The sequence below is a fragment of the Amblyomma maculatum genome, chromosome 11 (assembly GCF_055883805.1).
Source record: "Amblyomma maculatum isolate TAMU_Amacu chromosome 11, ASM5588380v1, whole genome shotgun sequence".
NCBI classification, from domain to species: Eukaryota; Metazoa; Arthropoda; class Arachnida; order Ixodida; family Ixodidae; genus Amblyomma; species Amblyomma maculatum.
Window position 1 is genome coordinate 15,967,118 of NC_139354.1, and position 22,719 is coordinate 15,989,836.

Here is a 22,719-nt window from a genome sequence, read left to right on the forward strand (position 1 = left end):
GGATGGTCGGCAACCCTGCATATAAAAAATGTGACGGTAGCGACATGTTTATCTCCTGCATGAGTGTCCTGACTTTTTTTTTTTGAGTGAAAGACTAAGTTGCGTTATACGCTGGACCACTTAAGCCCTCGCCCTTTAACAGCGGATAAGATTTCGGTTCTTGGGCCCTACAGTAGACTGCCTTCTAGGACTACGAGGCACTGTACTTGACAGCCACCGGCTTGAGTGACAAATTTTGACTGTACTCCTCGTCCCATCTCACTTTCCTTTTTTTTCCTCTACCCTTTTCCCTAGTACACGGTAGCCAACCGTAAACCTTCTTTGTTAAGATCCCTGCCTGCCCTCCTCCTCTCTGTCTATCTGTGAATCATATTAAATTCGTAGTGGCTTCACTAAAATAGCCACAATCAACGAATCCATGTTATCTCGCTATTCATTAAACATCATCTGCAAGTAAAATTAAACATTGCTCAATTTTTGCTAATTCCACAGCCTCGTCCAGACGAGATACCGCCTAGTGATGAGAAGCCTTCTCGGATACCTCTGGATGATTACGCAGTAAGAACTTTCTTTTTTTTTTTTTTGTTTCGAGTATCAACACGAGTGCAAAATAGTCATTATAAGTTGCGGCTAAGTGGCAATGACTATTGACTACTAAGAACAAAGCATGGTAAAAGGTGTGCCAAAATTAATATACGAAATACCTCCCTGCAGTGCAATAAGGAGCCGCGTGGTTTTTAAGCGACATTGAAAGCCGATCACAAACTCCGGTACGTTTGGCATGAAATGACAGTGCTTCGACCAGCACCAACGTTTTTGACAGTGTTCTTCGTAAATACATGAATTGCGCATGTTTTATTGAAGTCAGTCAAAGATTGGAATTTCGAAAGAGGGATTCTTACATAATCAAACCTTTTCATGAAGAACTACATCCCGCAAAGCTGGTATAACACTGGCCTGGCAGTTGGAAAGCAGACTCGTCACAAGGGGAAGATGGGGCCCTCATTTATCATGAGCATTGAAACGATTCGAGAATTCTGGCACATCACTTCTTTTTATGATGTGGCAATCGTGAAATAAGATATTTTTGTGAGCATATTGACGGGAAGGATTGAACTTTAGGTGCGTAAAAAAATCCTACGTTTAAAATTTGCCCTCAGTTTTCAGTTTTTTCACTACCATGGATACCACTCCGGGGCACTTTTGACATATGTTAGCAAAACGCAAGCAGCGCCCCGAGAGGTCTGCGGTTGTCTAGCTTGTTTTGCGGTCTTGTGATTGAGAAGCAATGACTTTCGTGAGCAAATTCCTGTTCAAACAATCGCTCGTCCAGAATTCCTAGGCATGCGAACCAAAATTATGGGTAGGACAGGTTATTATACGCCCACCATATGTCCATATATTGGACGCTATAGTTATTAAAATTCTTCCCATGCACGTCTCCCTCTTCCTCTGCCCATCATTTGCAAAGAACTGCAATTAGTCTGAAATATGTCTGTACATGTTTCTGTGCCGGAAACAAGAGATTATGATTGGTCATATCGTGTCTTAATTTTTGTTACAGATCGGTGTGCAACTCAATGACTTCCATCGTGAGATATGTGACCTGAAAGACGAGGTAGCGAAGGTGAGCGCAACGAAGTTTCGAGCAGTTATTTACCTAAACACCTTGCCGAAATCTAGGTTCGAAATTATGGCATTTAAAGTGTATGCAACAAGGTGAGTGGTATATCAAGTATTTTATTCTTTTGCTGTTGCTCTTTTCACGCGGCATCGTTCAAGGACATAGTAATGTGTGCAGGTGACGTCAGAAACCAAGCTGACTCTTTGGTTTCCTGCGTCGATCACTGTGACAATTGCACTTATAATTTATTGCTTCCGAAAAATGACATCGACAAAAAAAAAAAAAAACTTGATTGAGGTCACTCGTTTTCCCCGCATTCTCATTGTGATTGCTGACGGAGTCTGCGGCATCATTACTGCAATTCTCATCAGCGAGTTACCGGTGATAGCCGCCTTTAAGAAGCCACCTGTTTGGTTCGATACCGTGATGTTATTGCTCGCACATTCTACAGAAGCATTTTATAGTCCAGAGGAACAAATCTACATGCGAGATTTTCTGCCGCGTGGAGTAGTTCACGCGAGAACAGATGCAAGGACCGCGTATGCAATTTTAGGTTTTGCAGATTGTCTGATTTGGAAGCTGACACAAGCGAGACATTTTTATCGCTCACGATATGTGTTATACTCATCTCACACAGCATTTCGAAGGTCCTCGACCTGACAGTATGTGGACTCAAGGGCCTTTGAGCGCTGCTACTCGGGCGGTTTAACTGGTCATTGAGTTAATAGCCAATATATTCAGCGTAGTAATATAGTGCCTAGAATATACTGGCAGTATATTCTAGGCACTATAGTAGTAACTCGAAACTATAGCCATCTCGAAGGCCTTCGAGAGGCGGTGGCGTGCATTCTTGGACGTGAAGCTCTCGCGGCAACGTCGCCGCGGAGTGACATCACAGCAGCATAAAGCTGAGAAAATTGGAAAATTCAGATTATTCACTCTATCTTCCAGGAAAAAAGGCAGTCCCAGCTTCGAGGCGCTGGTGGTGATGATGGGCAACCTTTATAACGGGTCGCCAATATAGCTCCAAAAATCTGGAGGCCTTAGCAAGCAAAACATCATTGTTGCCGGCAATATAAATGCAACCAGTACCAACTTCCTGAAAAATTTATGAACTCTATATACATCTCCAAGACAATGAACTAATTTAAAGATTAAATAACATTAGTGCAATGAAAATTTTTTAAACTTTTTTTCACGATGAATTTCAGACTGAATTAGTCTGCCAAGTTATTAGGGGCGAAGGTGGTGCCACAACACATTGATGTGAGATGAAGGAATCCCTCGATGGCGGTCCAGTTTGCTATGTAGCAGCATATATGTGTTTATATTTTAGTCTAGCTTGTTCCTCGAATACCAGTTTAAACTTGCCTGAATTATAAAATGTGGTAACTTACATGAAAATTATTTGTCAACAGGGCACTGAAACCACATACGCTGACAGCTTCTGTAACACCTTCGCCTCGATTTTTGAAAATACATGTGTAGTTCACTGGCAATGACTGGTGTATAATCTGACCGAAGATTTCGCCTACAAAGTAAAATTAGGTACCACCTCCTAAGTGAGGCGGATATTGTATTTAATCACTTAATGGGTGCGCTGGAATAATGAACGCAAACTTATTTCGGCTGTCAAACAGTGCAGCTTTTCCTCGATCAATGAGCACACCCATTTTTATAGTGCAGTCAGCTTACAATGATAGCAAAGGATAGGAGCAGCCATTTTTTGAGCGCAGAGGTATACGCAGTGCTATATAGTAGCATCTGTCGAATGGCAAGGCTACTATGACTCACCATCCTCACCATAGCGAGCAAACAGCTGATGAATTTGTGTCGTGAGGAATACGAAAACCAATAGAAATCATGCCTGATGACAAAAGGTTCCTCTGATCTACTTTCTAGAATTTACAACGTGTGTCTGTTCGCTGTGAGTTCAACGAGTCACACTAGAATGAGCTCTAGTTGTGCTTTCTCTGGAGAGCGTTATGAGTCACTACGCAAGTTACACGCGCCGGTTCCAGATGAAAGGTGTTGACTATGCTGTCGAGCAAGGAAACATTATTTAAATTTTGCTTTGTTTCGAATTTTAGTAGCACTGGATTAGTTTTTTTTTGCCACCAGCCTAAATGGGTCCAACGTTGTACAGCTTTTAATTTGTTTCTATTTTACCTCGCGCAGTCGGTGCATCCCAAAATTATAAGGTTTTTGGAGAAATGAAGTATGTTCTTTATTCAAGTAAACACGGTAGAGTAATGTTAAGAAAAACAATATGTGATTTCAGCCCGCGGAGGCTTTTATCACCTCTGAAGATATGCTCAGTCTTCTAGCAAATTATAAGCGCAATGCGCCCGTTAATGCGACATGAAACTTCCCGGTCGTCTTTACGGCTGCGAAGACTGATTTTATACTACGTTGTTTTCCTAGTGTTTTATTGCCTTGCTTCTTTGTTGCAGCTCAGAGAGGAACTTTCCATCAAAAATGTAAGTTTTTTTTTTTTTCACACTTACTGTATAAGCGGCTTCATATCCACAGTGCCTATGCTCAAAATCACGACATTCATTTTCCAGAATGACTATGAATTCTTGGCTGTAACAGTTAAGACCATCCAAGAAGATATGAGGAACGTAAGTATTGAGTGTTTGTTTTACTTCGGCGTAGAAGTAGTATACCTCAGTGTGCTTACATCAGTCATTATTTATTTATTTATTTATTTATTTATTTATTTATTTATTTATTTATTTATTTATTTATTTATTTATTTATTTATTTATTTGTTTGTTTGTTTGTTTGTTTGTTTGTTTGTTTGTTTGTTTGTTTGTTTGTTTGTTTGTTTGTTTGTTTGTCTGTCTGTCTGTCTGTCTGTCTGTCTGTCTGTCTGTCTGTCTGTCTGTCTGTCTGTCTGTCTGTCTGTCTGTCTGTCTGTCTGTCTGTCTGTCTGTCTGTCTGTCTGTCTGTCTGTCTGTCTGTCTGTCTGTCTGTCTGTCTGTCTGTCTGTCTGTCTGTCTGTCTGTCTGTCTGTCTGTCTGTCTGTCTGTCTGTCTGTTTGTTTGTTTGTTTGTTTGTTTGTTTGTTTGTTTGTTTGTTTGTTTGTTTTTTTGTTTGTTTGTTTGTTTGTTTGTTTTACTGCCCATGAATAGCAAATACGTTGATTATGGCACATGACACTTGTTTTGGCACTATTTTAAACTAAGAGAAATTGACTGAATCTAGAGCAGAGGTGTGCAGATAGTGATTTTTTCTGAACTGAATCTAATACCAGTAGTGAAGCTTTCCTAGCGAATTGAATATGAATCGAATGACGATAACAATAATTTGAATTTTTTGGCTAGTATTCGCTGCTTTCGCAATTAATCGTACGAAACGAGCAAAGGTGTGAAACATTGCACAGCCAGCGGCGGGGCGGTTGTACGGTTCTAACTTGTATTTAAAACTATAGATTCCTTTCTGTTGAATCTGTGATAGGTTGTAAATCTAGAAAATGTATCTTTGCTACTGGAGACGAGAGAGAACAAACTATAGAGCCACACTTCAAGGCATAAGACGGCGATGATAAGTATGGGATATGGCCTTCGATATTAGTCATCAAGGCAAGGTTGCTAAACTTACCTAAGCCTTGTCACGCCGTCTAGTCTGACAGGCTATCTGTGAGCATTCTAACCACTTCAAACTAATGGGCCGGGTAGCAGCACTGAACAAAGCATACTGCATGACGACATGCAGCGTCGGTGTGGGTCGTGATTTTTTAGTAGCCGTCAAAGAAAATTATTACGGCACACCTTATTAGAAATTCGCGATAATTATTTGAAAACTGTTCCGAAAGTTCATAACGTATTTGATTATGTTCGGCTAGTTTCCAAACTACCCTATCAGCGGTTCATCTTGGTTAATTCGAAGGTCGGGCGACAACTCTTATGCTGTAGGTTTTCCCGTTCGTTGGCGATATCAGGCGTTTGGGCGCTGCTTTGAGTGACGGCCTCTGCAATTCGCTTTGCACGTCCTCTTTCACAGCTGTTCTCCTGGTTAGCTGCGAGTCGCGCTTTTTAATTTCAGAAGTTTCCCTGGCAGCATATTGACTTGATTTTGCCTGTCGTTGCTTCACCAATCCGTTTTCTCAGCTAACTATATCCGCTGGTTGATCTTAAGCCGTCATTAGTTGGCGGCACGCTGACGTTAAACAGCATTGTAAGCTTCACAATCCGGCGTGCTCAGCTCCTGAACAATGACTGGCAAGGCAGAGTCTCGGCAGCCTCCTTATACAATGTGACCACATGATGCCGTGGCGCCATATTTACGCGAGTCTTTGACGTAGTATAAGTCTAGATGACTACAGTTGCGGCCATAAGTCAGTCATAGGTCAAATATGGGTTTATTTTGGTTTGACTTTGAAAGTTTGATTTTGAGGTTGGCTGAAGGTCAAATGCCCAGCAGAGCATGACACTCAGCTTTTGCTTTGATTGAGCTATCGCCCTGGCAGGCGTATAAAACAGGACTTGCCCCATAAAACTCCACGTTTGTTTACTAATAACGAGGGACCCGGCATCGGCCCTACTGTCGCTAGGGGGCTCGACTACTATTCTCATATACGTGGGATCGAATCCCAGCCGGGGCGGCCGATTTTCAATGGAGGCAAAAAGCAAGGCACGCTTTGGCTGAGAGATGTCAGTGAGTGCACGTTAAAGAATCCCAGGTTGTCAAAATTTCATGAGCCCTCCACTACGGCGTCTCTCATTGCCTGAGTTTTTTTTTAGGAATATTAAACCCCAAAACCAAACCAAACTAAGTCGAAAGCTTTAGAAATATTTTAGACTATCAACTTGCTCGTCATTTGGACTACTGTGGTAACGTGAGCGACAAAGGACCCCAAGTTTTCCCGAAAATGAAAGCAAGTAGCTTGTGCAAAAGAAAACTGAATTTTTTTTTTCGCGTTAGAAATAAAAATTGGTCTACAGCTTTTACCGTTATGAGAAGCGCGAGCTTTGTAATTCGGAATAATCACTGATATTACGGGGAAAGTAAGCGCAAAAAAAGGAGACAAACACAAGAGAGGAGACAGGACAACGCGCTACTGGCAACTGATTCTTTTAATGCCATCCACACACAATATATGTGGATTTCATTAAAAGAATCAGTCGCCAGGGGCGCGTTGTCCTGTCTCCTCTCTTGTGTTTGTCTCCTTTTTTTTGCGCTTACTTTCCCCGTACGATCATGAACCAACTAGCCCAGCAACAAGTTCTACTTCGCAATCATTGATATATTCGTGTTTTCCGGGAATACCAATTGCGATAATCATAGATCAAGAATATGCGCCAGCATATCGACAAAGAACACAGCGCAACCTATTTACACGAGCATAGTACCGTACACATAATTAGGAAGATCTGTGCACGACAAAATTTACCTTCGAATGGGCTCACGTATAAACAGGTAGTGCATAGTAAGTTCGCTCAACACCTTTCTATCCTTACTCATCCTGAATATATACATTTTGCCGATTTATTAAGTGATCCTCCAGGACATGGTGAGGAATGGAGCACACGTACCGCCTAATTTACGCCTGCCACCAGGGCCTATATTTCGAATAATATGACCCTCGTCCACTCTCCCTCCTTCAAAATCATTTATCTTCGGCGTTCTTCATGCTGCTTCCTGCGTATGCATTGGATCCGAAATTCGAACACTTGTGCAATCCTGCAATAGGCTAATGTAGCTGCAGCAGCGATTATGCTGCATTATTTTTCCCTTTTCTCCTATTTCTACGTACTTTGCATAATTAATGAATGTTATGCGCTTAAATCAAGACGTTGGCAATCTTGTCTCAGCTTCATGATTGTACTGATATATATTTTTCACTGTTCAGCCACTTAATTGGCCTGTAATTATTTTCATTTCGGACATCAATTTTCATTTGAATTTAAAATTGATATGTTTCAATTCGTTAGTATTCGAACAAAAACAGCAGCTAGTATTTTTTTTTTGCAGGCGCATACACCTTGCACTACGTGTCAGAATGGTGGAAAATTATTAATAAAACACCAAGGTTTGCGAAGTCGGCAACCTAGGGATGCTAAAAGTTTTGACTTCAGAAAAAGACTTTGATGCAATCAATTAAAAGAAAATGGCATCTGTACCACTTTAAAACCTGGCATCAAGAAAATGGCACAGGGCGTAGTACCTGTCTAACTCTCTGTGAATTACACGTTTCTGTTTTGACTGACTGGCATGAAAAGCAACCCCTTGTTCAGGGTGAATGATGCTAAATTCTCAATAAACAAAGAAATCAGCACCAAGCAGAACATACTGAAGAAAACTTACAATTTCGCAACGCGCACAATTCTGTACAAACCGCTAGCAAGAGCACTATCGACCTCAAAATTACAAAACGCCTGTATGTGAAAACAAAATGCATTCCGAGGCAGTCACGTAATCAACTTGTGTCAAGGTACGAGTGATGACAGGTTCAAATTCTATCCGCTGTACGTATCTCGCGACATATTTTCGAGCCAGAGCAATGACTTTTTTCGTTTTTGGAACGCGCCCCTCGTAAAGCTTTTTGCGTCCGAAAATACATTTCATTGATGCTTTATGCTGCTGTTCATGGTTTGCCAGCAGTTAAAAGATGTATAATTTCTGTACTTTGGTTCTAACGTTGTTATTAGATAAATGCAAAGTTCGTTTCTTGTTTTAAAACGTTTGAATCTTGTGCTAGCAAAAAGAAAACACCTTCGAAATGACACGTTGAAGAAAATATTTGTTCAAGAAAAACATAGCTGTGTTTTTTATTCGCTTGCGATCGTGACGTGAGTAACTGTTTCTTTGACGGCAGTGAAACCGCTGGAAACTATTCTAATATTCACCACCTGATCGACTTTATTACGATCGTGCTCAGTAGTGTTTACTTTGTTGGGCTCACACGGCAACTTCCTGGCTTTGAAATGGCTGTCGGCTTGCCATTTTGGTTATTGTTACCACCTTGCTGTTATTTTCATATGGCCCTTGACAATTTTTATCGCGTTTTGTGGCTAGTTGTTTTGCCGTACCTTATTCTTATTGCGGCCTTTAACTGATCAATGCTCATTTTCATTTCACTGCTTCTATTGCTTTAGCGTGCAGTGCAGTCTCTAAATCAGGCATTGTGTATTGTTTTACGTTTTATAAAATTGTGCAAAGTATCATCAGCTGACCTTTGATCTTTTCGCTACCTTAAGAGAAAAACATCTTCACAGAGCCAACCTTCCGTGCATGAGTGTATTTCGGATAAATGTACAAAATACTGTTATCCTTTGTTAGACTTGGATTTTAAAAGCATAAGGCGCCCAATATATAATACCTTAAACGACAAACCAACGACTGCTCCGGAAGTGCGCGTTACGCCTTCACATCCAGTATCTGATACGCGTCGCTAAGAGCATCATCCACTGCCGGCCAAATGAAAGCTTGCCATTTTCTTTTTATTGCGTTACAACGCCTGTTAAGAACTGTGAGGAACATTGTCAGGATATTGGCCCCACTTTAAGTAATGCCCGTCCAATAAGTTGCTGATATTTTCCTTTCAGGTTCAAATTGCATGTGAACAGCGCATTGCAAAAGTAGAAAAGGCTACCTCGAACCTCGAGGTAAGAACCCAGCAGCTCACTAGCATCTATCGCTTTTTAGGAAAACAATTATTCCCTTTATACTCTTTTCTTTTCAGGAATCGCACAACTCCCTTCAAGGAACTGTGTCCGAAATCAGAGAGAACGCTGGAAATCGGGCGCACGTGGTAATCGCTGTAGAAATATTTTTTATTTGCACAGTTTAGAACCAAAAGCCCTGTAATATATACTTCTCGTGCAGTGTTAAGGTCTTGACGACCTTCCGACCACGGGTAGCTTGGCGTATGAAGCAGTTACGCTAATAGGAAGTCAATAAAGAGCAGTATATGATTACTGCATGCTGGCTCTTTATAAACACGTTCTAATGAGAAAGGGCAGAACCAATCTGACGACTTGGTGCTGCGAGAAATATAGGACTTCGTTTTTTACATATCGCTGCAGGTGGAACAAGCGATGGAGAACCTCAACGAGCATGTTGCTTCGTCAATCAATTCATTGCTGGTAAGCAAGCGTGAGACATTATGTAGTGCGATTTCCGTTCTTTCAATGCTAGTTGTGTGGAGTTTATGACTCATAAGCAACTAGGGCCATCACGCACCAAACAATGCTTGGGAGTTTCACTTTTATGCATTTTCATACTTCATCCTACAAGTTTGTTGTCGGAATGATAAGGCGAATTTTCTATTCTTCCTGGAAAAAAAAAGATATATAGATTATTTTATCGAAAGCAATCAAGAGAGGATGGAAATAATCTCTGACTAGATTCATTGCGCCGGCCCACTGTTGACAGTCCCGAGTGGGCTACGCATTCACACGCTTTATACATTGCGGAAGCAGCCTTGCCCCTCGGTTTATTGCCGTTTAGAAGACTTAAATCTGCTATTAGTGCCTGTCTCAGCGGTAATGTCATCGGGACACCAATGCGTGATGGTGTACTACACAAATAATCAGATGTCGTAAGATGATTGCCGACAGCGCATACGGGAAGCATGCAAGACAGTACTAGTTGTGATATGTTTTTGCTTTAACGCTTTCCAGTAAATTCTGATTAAAATCGCCTACGAACGTTTCATGTAAACCAGACAGACTTAGTACTAAAGACGAACTGGAACTGTGGAAATTCACTTGCTCCATCACCATAAGCATCGCACACCACGCCAGCCGTGCCTCCCGCAAGTCATACGCGCTACCGATATGCTGGATCTCTTGCACCAGCGCCAGAAAAGCGCGCTATAATGTATTGTTTACTTAAATAATAAGCTGACTGCCGAAAAGCAATCTTTATTGCGGATTGGTGACCCGTACCATGTTTTTAGCCAGTTGCCGCCGGTACGCCGCTGCTCATCGTCTGCTTGCACGCTGGCTCCATTATGGCGCCAAAATTAACGTATATTTCATTAACTGATACAATGGGATTGGCAGTAAGGCAGTTCCATGAGGTAGCGTTTACTCTACGGCTAAGCAATTCCGAAGTGCCGTCCGATGTCCCTTCGATGAGAAACAAATTAGGCCTATCGACGGCTAGGAAGCAGCACATGGTGGGAACGTTGTCGTCCGTCGCGCCAGTGGGCGGAGTTGCTTTGGTAAGCTCGCAAGATTCGCTGCTGTAAATGTTGCGGACTTGACTACTTTGATGATGCAGCTGAGACCATACGCTTTTCCGCATTCCACTCAACAACACGCGGCGCAAACGATGCTGCAATGACAATGTACGGGGATACGCTGGATACAATAACAATCCCTACTTTGGGGCTTTTCGCAGGAGGGACATGCGTGCCATCTCGGTGCTCGTGATATTGTCATACGGTAGGGGATAAATAGTCGGGAATGGATAAGGGCTTGCACAAGACGAAGAACATCTGCTTCCCCTAAGCTTGCTCATGATTTGTGAACCGGCGTAATGTATTAATAATCATGATGAATGGTTGGTAAGAGCTCGGAGTGTTATAATGGCCTTGGTCTGTAGAATGAACCCTAACACTGGTACAGCAGAACTACAGGGCATGTATTGTCCGTCGATGTAGATAGAGACAGGCAGTTTGCTCTATTCCTTGGCTTGCCTGGCAACCACTAGCAATTCAGACTTAGAAGGGGAGCAGTTAAACCTCCCCGACAGGCGTACTGCTCAATTGTGTTGGCTGCTTGTTGACGGATTTCAATGGATACGAGGAAGGCAGTGCAGTTCCAGACAGTGATATCGTCCGCGTTATAGCATGGTGAGCATCTGGAATGTGCTCGAGAAGAGGATGAAGTCCACTCATGGCGACGTTAAACAGCACAGGAGAAAGCAGTGAGCCATACGGTGTGCTCCGATTGACTACACGAACGGGAAGTGCGCGTAAGGGACTGAGGGTTATTATAGAGTGAAATCTCGAAGAAAGTTACGAATGTAGTCGTAAACCTGAGCACCACAGTTGGTGGCTGTCAATTCATCAAGCATTAGTGCATGGGAGACATTGTCGAAAGTTCTTTTTAAATCGCCAGCAAGCACTTCACGAAACTGAGATGTGCTGCGATCGTCAAGGATGGTCTGTTTGAGCTCAATGAGAATTTCCTGAGCGTAAATGCCAGATCTGTATCAGTGCTAGGTGTCCGGGAGAGCAGTGGTGTCTGAGAGAAGTTGAAAAGCTTTTTTAAGAGTTTCCTTATATACGAAGTCAGGGATATCAGTCTTAGATTGCCAAGAGCAATGCGTTTGTCGGGTTTGAAGAATAGGACCCATGTGGCCTGTTTTCAAGCGAACGGAAGATCCTCTGTTTCCCAGGCTCCATTTAGGTAAAATCCAAGGCAGCACACACCATTGGCTCAATATTAGAGATATGTTGGAAATCCATGGTCCTTCTGTCAGACCAGACATCGCCAACCTAGTACCATTATTAGGGTCATGGTCAGTGCTACCTTGGATATGAGAGATGTCACATTCGGTTCCACAAGATTGCACAGGAGGGTGTTTTGTACTTGGTCCGGGCTCGAAGCGATGTTGCTTTTGATAGACATTAATGCAACTTTGATCTTAGCCTGAGTGATGGAAGCATTAGATAAGATCATGTGGTTCACCAGCGTATTCCCGATACTGTGGGATGTCGGCAGCATGGAGGTAGCGCCTCTATAGGAGCTCTAGGCATCTTGATCAGTAATGCCGGCTTCGTGTAATAGGCGACGAATGTCTCTGGAACTATCTTGTCCCGGTTCGATAATATGGCGGAGAAAGTCCCAAGTTCGTGCGGGGCTGAGGGCGCCTCAAAGATGGCTGCATAGTGTGTGCCAATCTTCACTGGTTAGTTTAGTCGCATACTGCGAAGCCTTCAGTGTAATCTATGCTATTCGTTTTTTTGGGTGTCCGATTATGACGTAGTGGGTTTCAAGTGGGTTTCAATATCGGGAGTGTCCGGAGTGGGGGTGATTCTCTTAGTGTGCTTTTCTAGACGCTCCTGAAGTGTCCCCGTGCACCAACTCATGCAGTGGCGTATTTGAGGAGTCGGCAGGGATTGCTTCGCGGAAAGAGGACCAGTTTGTCCCTTTCATCACGATCTTCACCATAGAAGTCGCAAGTGTTGATACTGACCAACACAATATAGTGATCGCTGTCGAAGTGTCTGTGAGGTTCACCCAGGAGGCAGCTAGAGGGCAGCGATAAAAGGCGGGGTAAGGGCATGAGTTCCGACTCCTGACTGGCACTGCTGCCAAAACGGGTAGGAGTATTGAGAGTCTGTGAGAACCGTGAGCCCATGTTGCAGGAACGTTTGCATCTGCATTTTCCCTGTGAAGTGGTACTTCGATTTCATTTTCATCATTTTGTGTATTTGTATTCAAATTCGAAAAACCTAGGACAAAAATATAACATATTGAGATGTTACGCAAGACGAAAGTAAATTGGAAACAGAGTCGCGTTTCTTATTTTGAATTTTAAGTGCACAATCACATTTTCCGCAGGCAGCAGGTATGGGTACTTGAACTGAGAGAAAATAAGTACGTCGCTTACTATAAGTTTCATGCCAACATGCAGAGGTATAACAGAAACTAACCGGAGGTCTAGATAAGCAAAATGTAACAACGGTGGTCTTATTTGCATACCAACGAAGGCAGTTAATCTAACAAAGACCATGTCACCACCAGAAGTGATACATGCAGACCCTGTTCGTGGGAACAACGCCCGAAAATCGGTCAGGGTGTAATAAGAAATCACCAGATAAAACTTTTTGCGTATTGTTTGCTAATGTTATTTAGCTTGCTATTTCAAGCAGTCACTCCGCTCCTGGCACTCCTCACGTCATGTAAAAATTCCTATTTCAACCAGGTGTGACCCCTATCTCGACGCAGCGGCTGATCTTCGTCCGATAAAGCCATTAATGACCGTGGTTCCTTGGTGTTCTGCATTACAAAAAAAAAATTCTCAGGTGCATATAAATGTAGATTATAATATGCAAAGCTATTATTTTACTTTTGGCCGAAATGTCTGATTCCCAAAGCTCATTTACTCTTCGTCGCTTGATCAGGAGGCGGGATCGCCGCCATATGATATCCCTTATCTTATTGATATCTGATTAACCGATGTTCGAAATACCACTTCAACGTTTTAACGGTCGATTGCTATCATCTGTTAACGCCGCCAGCTCAGAAACCATAGTCGCGACAGCTGAAGCGATGTCACTTCGGTACGGCGGAAGAAGGTCGCTGTGGAAAGTGTGACGTCACGCTAGCGCGGGAGGCGTTATAGGGCGATCGTAGAAAAAGAAAATAGCTCCATCCGCACAAAAATATGCGAAATAAATGTTGCAGCCTTAAGTAATCGCACCTCCTGAATGCATTTTCAACGATTTCTAACAAAGTCAAAATATATTTGCAGTATACCTTTAACACATCCCTCCCCCCTCCAGACTATGCCAGTACTTACCTAGAAAATATGTATTTCTTGCAGGATGTGTGTACAAGACTACGGGAAGATATGGATCGGGGCTTTTTCCGCGTGAATCAGGTACAGTACAAAAAAGATTACTTTCTCCAAGACTATACGCCAACTAGCTGTTCGCAATTTTTTCATTATTATTACGGATTTACGCATTATTCGTCTTTTCATGGTGCATGTTCAAGCTTTTACCATAGGCTTAAAACCGATGTTTAAGTTACGCAAGGTCACTCTGGTATTTTTACCTATAAGTCTTGGGTGAAGAAATATACACACCACATCCAGAAAACCTGGCTGCCGATATTGTACCTGAATGCTCTGTAACGGTTTCTACTAATTTAAAATGGTATAAAGACTTAGTTGAGGTTTAACGCTGCTAAACCTATAGTTAGGCAAAGCAAAAGAATCGTTTTGCTTAGTTTTGCTTTGGTTAGGCATAGGTTTAGGCATCGGCAGACATGATTTTTCAACGATTAAACTAGCGAGACTATGGAGTCGAAGACACCGTCAACTACAAGAAAGAACACGTGATGCTGTACCTGCCAGTCAAAGTTCCAGCTGTGGTAAACCATAGGTGGTACCATGGTTAAGCTACATAGCCACATTGTGACCTTTAGCATGTTCAAGGTCAAGTGAGCGCCCAAGTTGACCTTGGCTAATATATATGGTGTAGTGAGGTCAAAAACGACAGAACTGTGATAAAAATACATGGTAACTCCGTTCGACTAGCGCCTTTTTATTGAACCATATCGTTTCTATCACTTTGCCCGACATCCAGGTAAGAGACGCTTCTAATGGTTTTTTATAGATTATTCATGCTAACGGTACAGCTAGCTGGTTCTCGAGACACACTACAACTTCTTTATGGACACTTTGTTCCTCAAGCCAACCGATAAAAGGTTTGATAGTGTTTTCTGAATTATTAACTTTGACGAACAAAAAGATACAATAGACTACGCCAGGCAACTCTCAACAGACCTCTTAAAAGCTTGGTTACTTTTAGACGGAACACCTGGTGTGTATATCGATCTGTTTATTTGTTTTGTTTGTTTGATTGCCTGCGTGTGTGCGAGCGTGCTTAGATATGCTTGCGCGTCCCTCCGTTCATTCATCCATCCATATTTTGTCCATATCAATCGCAACTGTGACAGTTCTCTACAGTCAAGCAGTTTTTATGCAGGTTTTCAGCGTTTAGGCAAACAGTTTATAAAATGTGTCTCTTAACGTTACAAATATTATTTTCCATTCCATGGTAGGGAAATGATGTAATCAATCGTAATTTAATAACGTGTGGCTCGAAAAATAGACGGAGGTTGCTGTTACTATAAAGAATAAATCTTGAGAAAAATGCCATTGGAATTTTTTTCGATAGATTTATACCATCGTCAGAGAATTTACCTGGCGTTTGGATTTCAAATTAGTTGTTTGGGAATGTATCCTTTTGTGTCAGAAAAATTATACACGCAAAATGAAAACTACACATTCTATCATATCCCAGGGAATTCGCTCATTGAGAACCAAAATATAAAATTGACTTTATTACAGTCACTTAATCATTTAAATTCTGCTACATAAATATGCCTTGCTGCACCAAAATTTTCACCGCTGTGTCCAGAGTTATTTCAGAATAAAAAGACAAATGTTCAAAAACAATTTCAAAGTAAATAACTGGCATGGCATTTTTTGGCATATTCTAACCTTTCTGCAACTACAGCTATTGTGCATATTTGTCTCAAGTTTCAATAACGGATGTTGTATAATGCAATTTACTACGGAGTATTTTATAATCATTTCTTTTATAGCCTGACCGTACCTTAAATTTGATTTTCCTACATGCAATGTGTGTGCGTGTGCGTGTGCGTGTGCGTGTGCGTGTGCGTGTGCGTGTGCGTGCGTGTGTGTGTGTGTGTGTGTGTGTGTGTGTGTGTGTGTGTGTGTGTGTGTGTGTGTGTGTGTGTGTGTGTGTGTGTGTGTGTGTGTGTGTGTGTGTGTGTGTGTGTGTGTGTGTGTGTGTGTGTGTGTGTGTGTGTGTGTGTGTGTGTGTGTGTGTGTGTGCGCGCCTTTCGTTTGTATTTCGTGTTATGTTGTGTGCTTACGTGCACGAACTGAGACTGACTTCGTTTTTCGATGTTGGTATAGAGCACACAAGACCTTCGACAAGAGTTCCTAAACATAGTGCAAAACTTCCTCGTACCTGGGCAAGAACAAAATGAACTCAATTCAGAACACCACTGAAGAAAGAAAGCCATCTGAGAAGCCAGAATCAACGCTTCTTTTTGTTACAGCGCTATGAATCAAATAGAAGCACTTTCAAATCGTATCAGTATGTTTTATCTATGTGTGTGTGTTTTTTTTACTGCAGCATTTATTGAAATAAAATCGAATTTTAACCTACGAATGCCCGTGAATTAAATTAGCATGGACTTGCTTACTGTCTTCGTTGTCTGAACCGGACACTCCACGCTGTTACAAAACTCTTTCCACATCTGAGCAGTATATGTTTCACCTGCTGATGAATGTGTAACCTTTATTCCAAGTGGTATTGATGGCTTTTTACTCGGAATTTACTTAGGATAGAGTTGTCGGCGAGTTAGTACATGTATTCTTGAATAGAAGCTCATAAGGCGGTACAAACACGTGGGCAGTTTAGTATGAACGGCAGCATTTTTTATTTCTTTTGGGGAGGGGACGCACTGTTAATATTTTTTTGCAGGCGAGAGGAGGGGGCTGCGACAAGAGTGAGGCACTTTTACTCGCACTTATCTTTTTTTCAGTATAGTGGGCCAAACCTTTCATTATCTTTTTCTCTCTGTAGCTCATGTCAGGCATGACTATTCTGATCACTCTCTTTATCGGAATGTTTTGAGTGATAAAGCGTCATTAACCGGCAAGTTTCGCTGTATTTAAAGTTCCCATTCATTATATTTAGGACAGAACGTTGAAAATTCGAGCACCTAACACCCCGCACCCAAATATTTTAGCTATGCGGCCCCTTATTCCATTTCTATGAAAGGTTTAAGTGTGCTGCATTACGAGAGGAATTGATTCAATGCAACTGTTTAGTTCGACATTCAACAAAAGTAATGGAGTATGCTTCTAGGCTCGGTAGTGCGATTACTGTAGCATAAAAAAAAAAAACTCTTTTAGAGGGAAGAGGAGAAAAGTTCTTAACCGTTGAGAGCACAGCATCTGCACAGCTTGGTCCAGAGAGAAATACCTTGCGTCCGAAACTTTTTCAAAGGCTGTGCGTACCATACCATACCATACCATACCATACCATACCATACCATATAATATAATATAATATATCATACCATACCAACCTACAGAGTTATACCATGGGTTTCAAGGAAGCCTGCCACTAGTTGCTTTTAAAATAGGCTCTTATGTGTACACGGCGTTTGCTGTCTAGTTATAAGCCCGTGTTTACGAGCCTTAGAAAACGGATGATGGTTTGGTTTGGTTTGGTTTGGTTTGGTTTGGTTTGGTTTGGTTTGGTTTGGTAATTAATGGTAAGCAGCAAGTTAACTGATTTCTGATAAAGAAATTTCTGTGACAGTTAGGCATTTGGTGCGATTAGAGATTTGCAGACGGGTATTACCATGAGCCATTATATTTCTTATAATTCGAAAGCGTTAGTAGCATCGGCGCTGTGATACAATAAATTTCATTTCTCTCTCTTGTGAAACACAGTAGCATGCGAGAGGGAAGTTAATTTGGCCTGCCTGTTTACAATTCATTAAATTAAAGCTGCTTCTCTTTCCTCTGTAAAGAGTGAGACACTTTAAACTAAAAACACCCCACAAAGCTAATCATCGACGCGTGAACATCGCAATGAGTTATCCGCGTGTTAAAATATTTTATAGAAATGGTCAGGTTTAAATACCTTTATGTCCAAAAAAGTGACAAGCTTTTCCTCCTGATAACCGGCTTTACTGAATGTAACGAAGTTTTCCAGACCGTTCAATTTTTGTCGAGAAAAGCTGCATTGCCTATACAGCTATTTTCTGCCCTTCTTTTATGTGGATACAAAATTAAATCCATAAATTAACGTCAACATTACACTAGAAACCTAAACTTACCTGACCAAGGCCGTGAACCTATGCCTATTTGTATTTCATTAACTCTTGTTTATTATTTTCATCGATGAAATGATAATCTTTAAGTAGTAAAGTTTGGTTGTAAGATTAAAGCTAATTATTTTTTACGGAAAGCTCGAGACACTGCATATCACAGTATGCTTTTTTAAAGGAAGGAATAACTTATCTACTTTATCGCGCTCATAATTATTTATGCGAAAGCACTTATACGAGCGGTCAAGCCAAACGAAATATTGCTTGTGCCTCGCTGGTTGTAATAGTAACTGTAAAACCAGTCGTTCACGAGCCATCGAAGTGGCGAGGGGGACGACGGCATGCATAACAGACACACCTTGACAGGGTCCCTCCCTCCTATCGTCTCTGACGCGCCATTTGCTGGAACATCACTGGGTACCTTTTTCGGCTCTACTTCCGATTGCGTGACGTCCCATTCTTGACGTCATTCTAATTGACTGCCTTAATTAACTACTTTAGTCTTTGGTACTTTCAAACTGGGCGCCAATCCCTTCCTATGCCCTTTTTTGCCTCGACTTCAGGTTGCGTGACGTCCCCTTAATTGACTGATTGAATTAACTATTTTAGTATTTGATACATTCAAATCTTGCTGACAGCTTTTGTGGCGTTAGATTTTCCTCGGGCAGCCCAGAAGCCCCGCCCACAACTAAAGATGCCCGGCCGCCGGCCATTTTGAGTTAGACTCCAAGCGCATTCTGACATGGAGGAAGCATTCTGAGTACTTTTGTATTCCTGCATACGATATCGCGCGCTGAGCAGTGATACATTCGCCCTAAGCAGTTGTAAGACGTTTGAATGTTGCGTCTTGGCTTTCTTGTCTAGAATTCCTCTACACACGGAAGTATTCAAAGCGCCGAGCACAGATTGTTTGATCGCGGCCCAGAAGTTCGTCTGTCGCGATCTTTTCGGCGCTCAGGTCTGAAAACATCGCAAGCGAACCGCTGTGTACCGGAGCAGCTAACGCTTGATGTAAAAATGTTTTTTCAAATGCTTTCGTCTGCTTTCGGGCGCAGTAAGCTGTGCTCTTGGAAGAACTTCGTGAGCAGCAACGGGAAGAAAACGAGGTCTGTAAAACGCTTCACATTAAGGCATGCCACGCTTCCTTCACGAAAGGCACCGATTGATTTGCACCTCTTATCTATTTTTAGCATTACACGTACACCAAAAAATATGCGCGGCGTCATTCCGAAAAACTGAGCCGTGGTGACAGATGGTTGGCATGGCCTGCTTGCAAGGGGAGGGGCTTGCAAGGTCTTATGACCAACACGCTGCTTCCTGTCAAAGCGGAAGAGGAGGCCTGTCAGTTCAGCAAGTAGTCCAAAACTGAAAAATAGAATGTACCCACTAACGGACCTCCTGGAGAGATGGCTCCATGTCTCCCTTCCTTCGTATCGAAACTGTGACGCAACCGTTCTCAGTTCAGCGTACAGGGTGACGTCATAAGATTTTGATTCCCCTATGGCATTCATCTCTTATCAAGCTGGCGACTAATTTGCAATAAGGGTTCGAAATGACAACTTATGTATCCTAAGGTGTGTCGTGCAATGAAGACGTCTATCACTTCTGTGAAGTATGCCAGTCTGTCAATGCTGAGCCGCCAAGCATGCCAAACAGTGTTTTCGCACATCTTAATAGGAGTTAACAGCTAATGTTATGTTGAGTATTACACTGATATGTTCCCAATCTCTTGCCATTTGCTGCGTCTTCCTCATTCAGGTTTTTCATTGTAATTAGGTTTTTTTTCCATTGTGCCATCGCACCAGTATGCATTCTTCCTCTCCATTTCCATCTCGTGTGTAACTTCATTCTGTACGACATCCAGGTAAGATATTCTCCTAATGGTTTTGCATCTGCGATCACGTGCAACCATCTCAGGTTAATTGGCTCTATCCTCATAACGCAGTTGTCCCACTCTGCCTTACCATCTGGTTCATTGGTGGTTAAGAGCCATCTCGTAAGGAGATCGTTGCACCTTTAGTTGTACACGTGCATTGTGCATTCGATGGACCACAGCAGAAATTGGTCTGCTTGAACCTCTTATGCAAAGAAATTATGCACAAGGTTCATACGGGAAGACACGATTTACAACCGAGAACCATAGGTAAAGGTCTCACAAAACAAAAATTGAAGAAATGTGGATGCTGCCAAGAACGAGATGGAAAGCTATGGTTGCGACCCCAACTGGAAGACCTAGTTTTGGCTGGTCTTAAGCAGACTGCGCAAACTTCATGGCTTCTGCACTCTGTTACCTCATGATCTTTGCTTATCAACTGAGGGCTGAAAAAAAATGTTTTTGGCATGTCAAAAAGCATGGGTACTCATTATTGACCCGAAGCGATCATGTAACGTGTCCTGCGTTGCTCTGGGGAAATCATGCAAGCCCAGGTGTATAACATGCATCCAATAACAATAATAGCGAGAGAGCAGGCGAAATGCTTGAACTTAAGTTGAAAACAATGCATGAAGTTATGAAACGAAAAATGACAGGAGTGACGTTCGGAAACGGAAGCAGTGTCGAACTAGGCAAGGAGTAAAAGCGGGTTAAGGGTATATAGTGGGAGAATTCACAGAGTGAGAATATTTTCTTTTTTCAGGGCGGATAAGGAAAAGACAAGATCACTGTTGGTCCTTACGAGTAACGCAGTGGATCCTATGAGAAGGCAAGCACAGTAGAGAGCGGGTTAGGTGAGAAAGTTTGCGAGGGTAAAGTGTGTGTACGCAGCACAGGACGGAGTTCCCTAGAAGGATATTGGACGGATATTTTGGGGATTGAGGACGCCTTTACCCTGCAGTGGGAGTGTTTAGGCCCATGAGAGCGGAGATAGCTACAGTGTTTACTTTATGGACGTATATCAGAACATAATAATGGAGTAATCAGATCATCTATCCAGACGCACTAGCAATTGCTACATGGGGGTCCTCGTACACCACTCGCTCCTCTTTAGAATTTTTCACCTGCTGGTCGCCATAATAGCGGCCTCTCATTCTCAGAGTATGCTTCCCGATATATGGTAGCTAGAAAACTCCCTCTTCCTATGTTTAACATTAGATATTTGGTATATTCTACGGCAGGAAAATTAATATTTTTTCTGCATTGATTCAAATCCAGTAATCGAAAGTAAATCTAATTGCGCTGTAAGTATGAGTCAGTCAGTATATGTTTTACAGAAACTCCGAGTACAAAGATTCCTAATCCGTGACGCCTAAATATCCCACACAAAAGTCCTGTTTTAAATCAAAAATTCATATATATACTTCATATTATATACGTCTGGGAATGCGAGTGCATTACTCCTTTTGTACGTAATATCCCTTCGAAAACGTAAAGAAAATCTCTTAACTGCATCAACTTATTTCATCCCAGCCAGAACGCATTTCTTAAAAATTTATCTTACGGGGTATAACTTTCTCTTTTCATTAACAATGTCAGCTACCAAATTTATCTTAACATACCGATAGGTTTTTTTTAACTTTCAAAAGCCCTTCGACGAGGTCCCCAACGATAGGCCCGAAACCTCTCAAGCTTAAATCTTCGATCTTCCTCCTTTATAGTTGTTAACGCAACTATCTGTCCAACTTCAGATCGTTTTCACCATTAACCGCTCTTCTCCCATTTTTTCAGTGATTTTCGGTGGGCCACAATGTTTTGTTTTTAGCTCCCTACTTTTCTTACTCTCTTTTCTTACGCCTTCACGGTGGTAGTTCTTGTAATATGCGACTCCTTGCTTACGATCGAGCTATTTACTAGCCCATTGAAAATGGCTCACACATTCTCATTTGGAACGCGACATAGACGGAAGAGAGAAACAGTGTGAAACAATCATAATGTCACGAAACATTAAGAAAACTTCAAATATCTATTCACCGCCGCCACTCTTACATATCACTATAATTTATGTATCTACGCAATATAACTTGTATCGCACAGCCTTCAGCACGCTCAACACGAATGCTCAAGCGTAAGTGGGGTTCGTCGGAGGAAAGCTTCGGTGATCGTCGAAAGGTGGTCGGACTACTAGTCGGAGTGGAGGGTTGGAGGTCGGACTGTTTGATCAAATCGGCGAGCGGAGGATGTTGGTCGTAGTGCTCATCGACGGTGGCCCTACCCCGGAGGATTGCCGTCCTCAGTTTTCCCGGCGCGGACCTAGGGACTGCCTGCAGGAAGAACGGTGGCTGGGGGAAAACTGTCACGGCGATGGTGACCTGGGCTGGCTTCCTAATAGGGACACAGGTGGGACGTTGTCGCTGAAGTACTAGTCGATTTCCTGAGGACATTCGCCATAGCGCGGCCGAGGGGCATCCGGTGAAAATCGGCTCAAGCCCATTCGACGGTACGGGCAGTGGTACAGTACGTGGCCGGCTTCGCCGCAGTTAAAGCACAGAGATAGACTGTTCGGCGTGCGCCACGCGTGTGCTTTGCGAATGGGTGGTCGAAGGTCGAGCGCACCAGTCGAAACTGGATATCGGGGTGCAAGACATCAC

At 42.4% G+C, this 22,719-nt stretch overlaps 1 protein-coding gene across 4 annotated transcripts in view; it reads left to right on the forward strand.

Moving 5' to 3' along the window:
- The window catches only part of LOC146172931 (uncharacterized), a 44,141-nt gene extending 27,621 nt beyond the window's left edge, over positions 1 to 16,520 (forward strand). For all 4 annotated transcript variants that reach the window (XM_084585564.1, XM_084585566.1, XM_084585567.1 and 1 more), the window contains 9 exons: positions 493 to 558; positions 1,565 to 1,627; positions 4,078 to 4,104; positions 4,192 to 4,248; positions 9,178 to 9,237; positions 9,315 to 9,383; positions 9,658 to 9,717; positions 14,135 to 14,191; positions 16,262 to 16,520. In XM_084585564.1, coding sequence (XP_084441690.1) covers positions 493 to 558; positions 1,565 to 1,627; positions 4,078 to 4,104; positions 4,192 to 4,248; positions 9,178 to 9,237; positions 9,315 to 9,383; positions 9,658 to 9,717; positions 14,135 to 14,191; positions 16,262 to 16,357 — 555 coding nt within the window. In that variant the 3' untranslated portion in view covers positions 16,358 to 16,520. The remainder of the gene's footprint in view (positions 1 to 492; positions 559 to 1,564; positions 1,628 to 4,077; positions 4,105 to 4,191; positions 4,249 to 9,177; positions 9,238 to 9,314; positions 9,384 to 9,657; positions 9,718 to 14,134; positions 14,192 to 16,261) is intronic.
- The last annotated feature ends 6,199 nt before the right edge of the window (positions 16,521 to 22,719 follow it).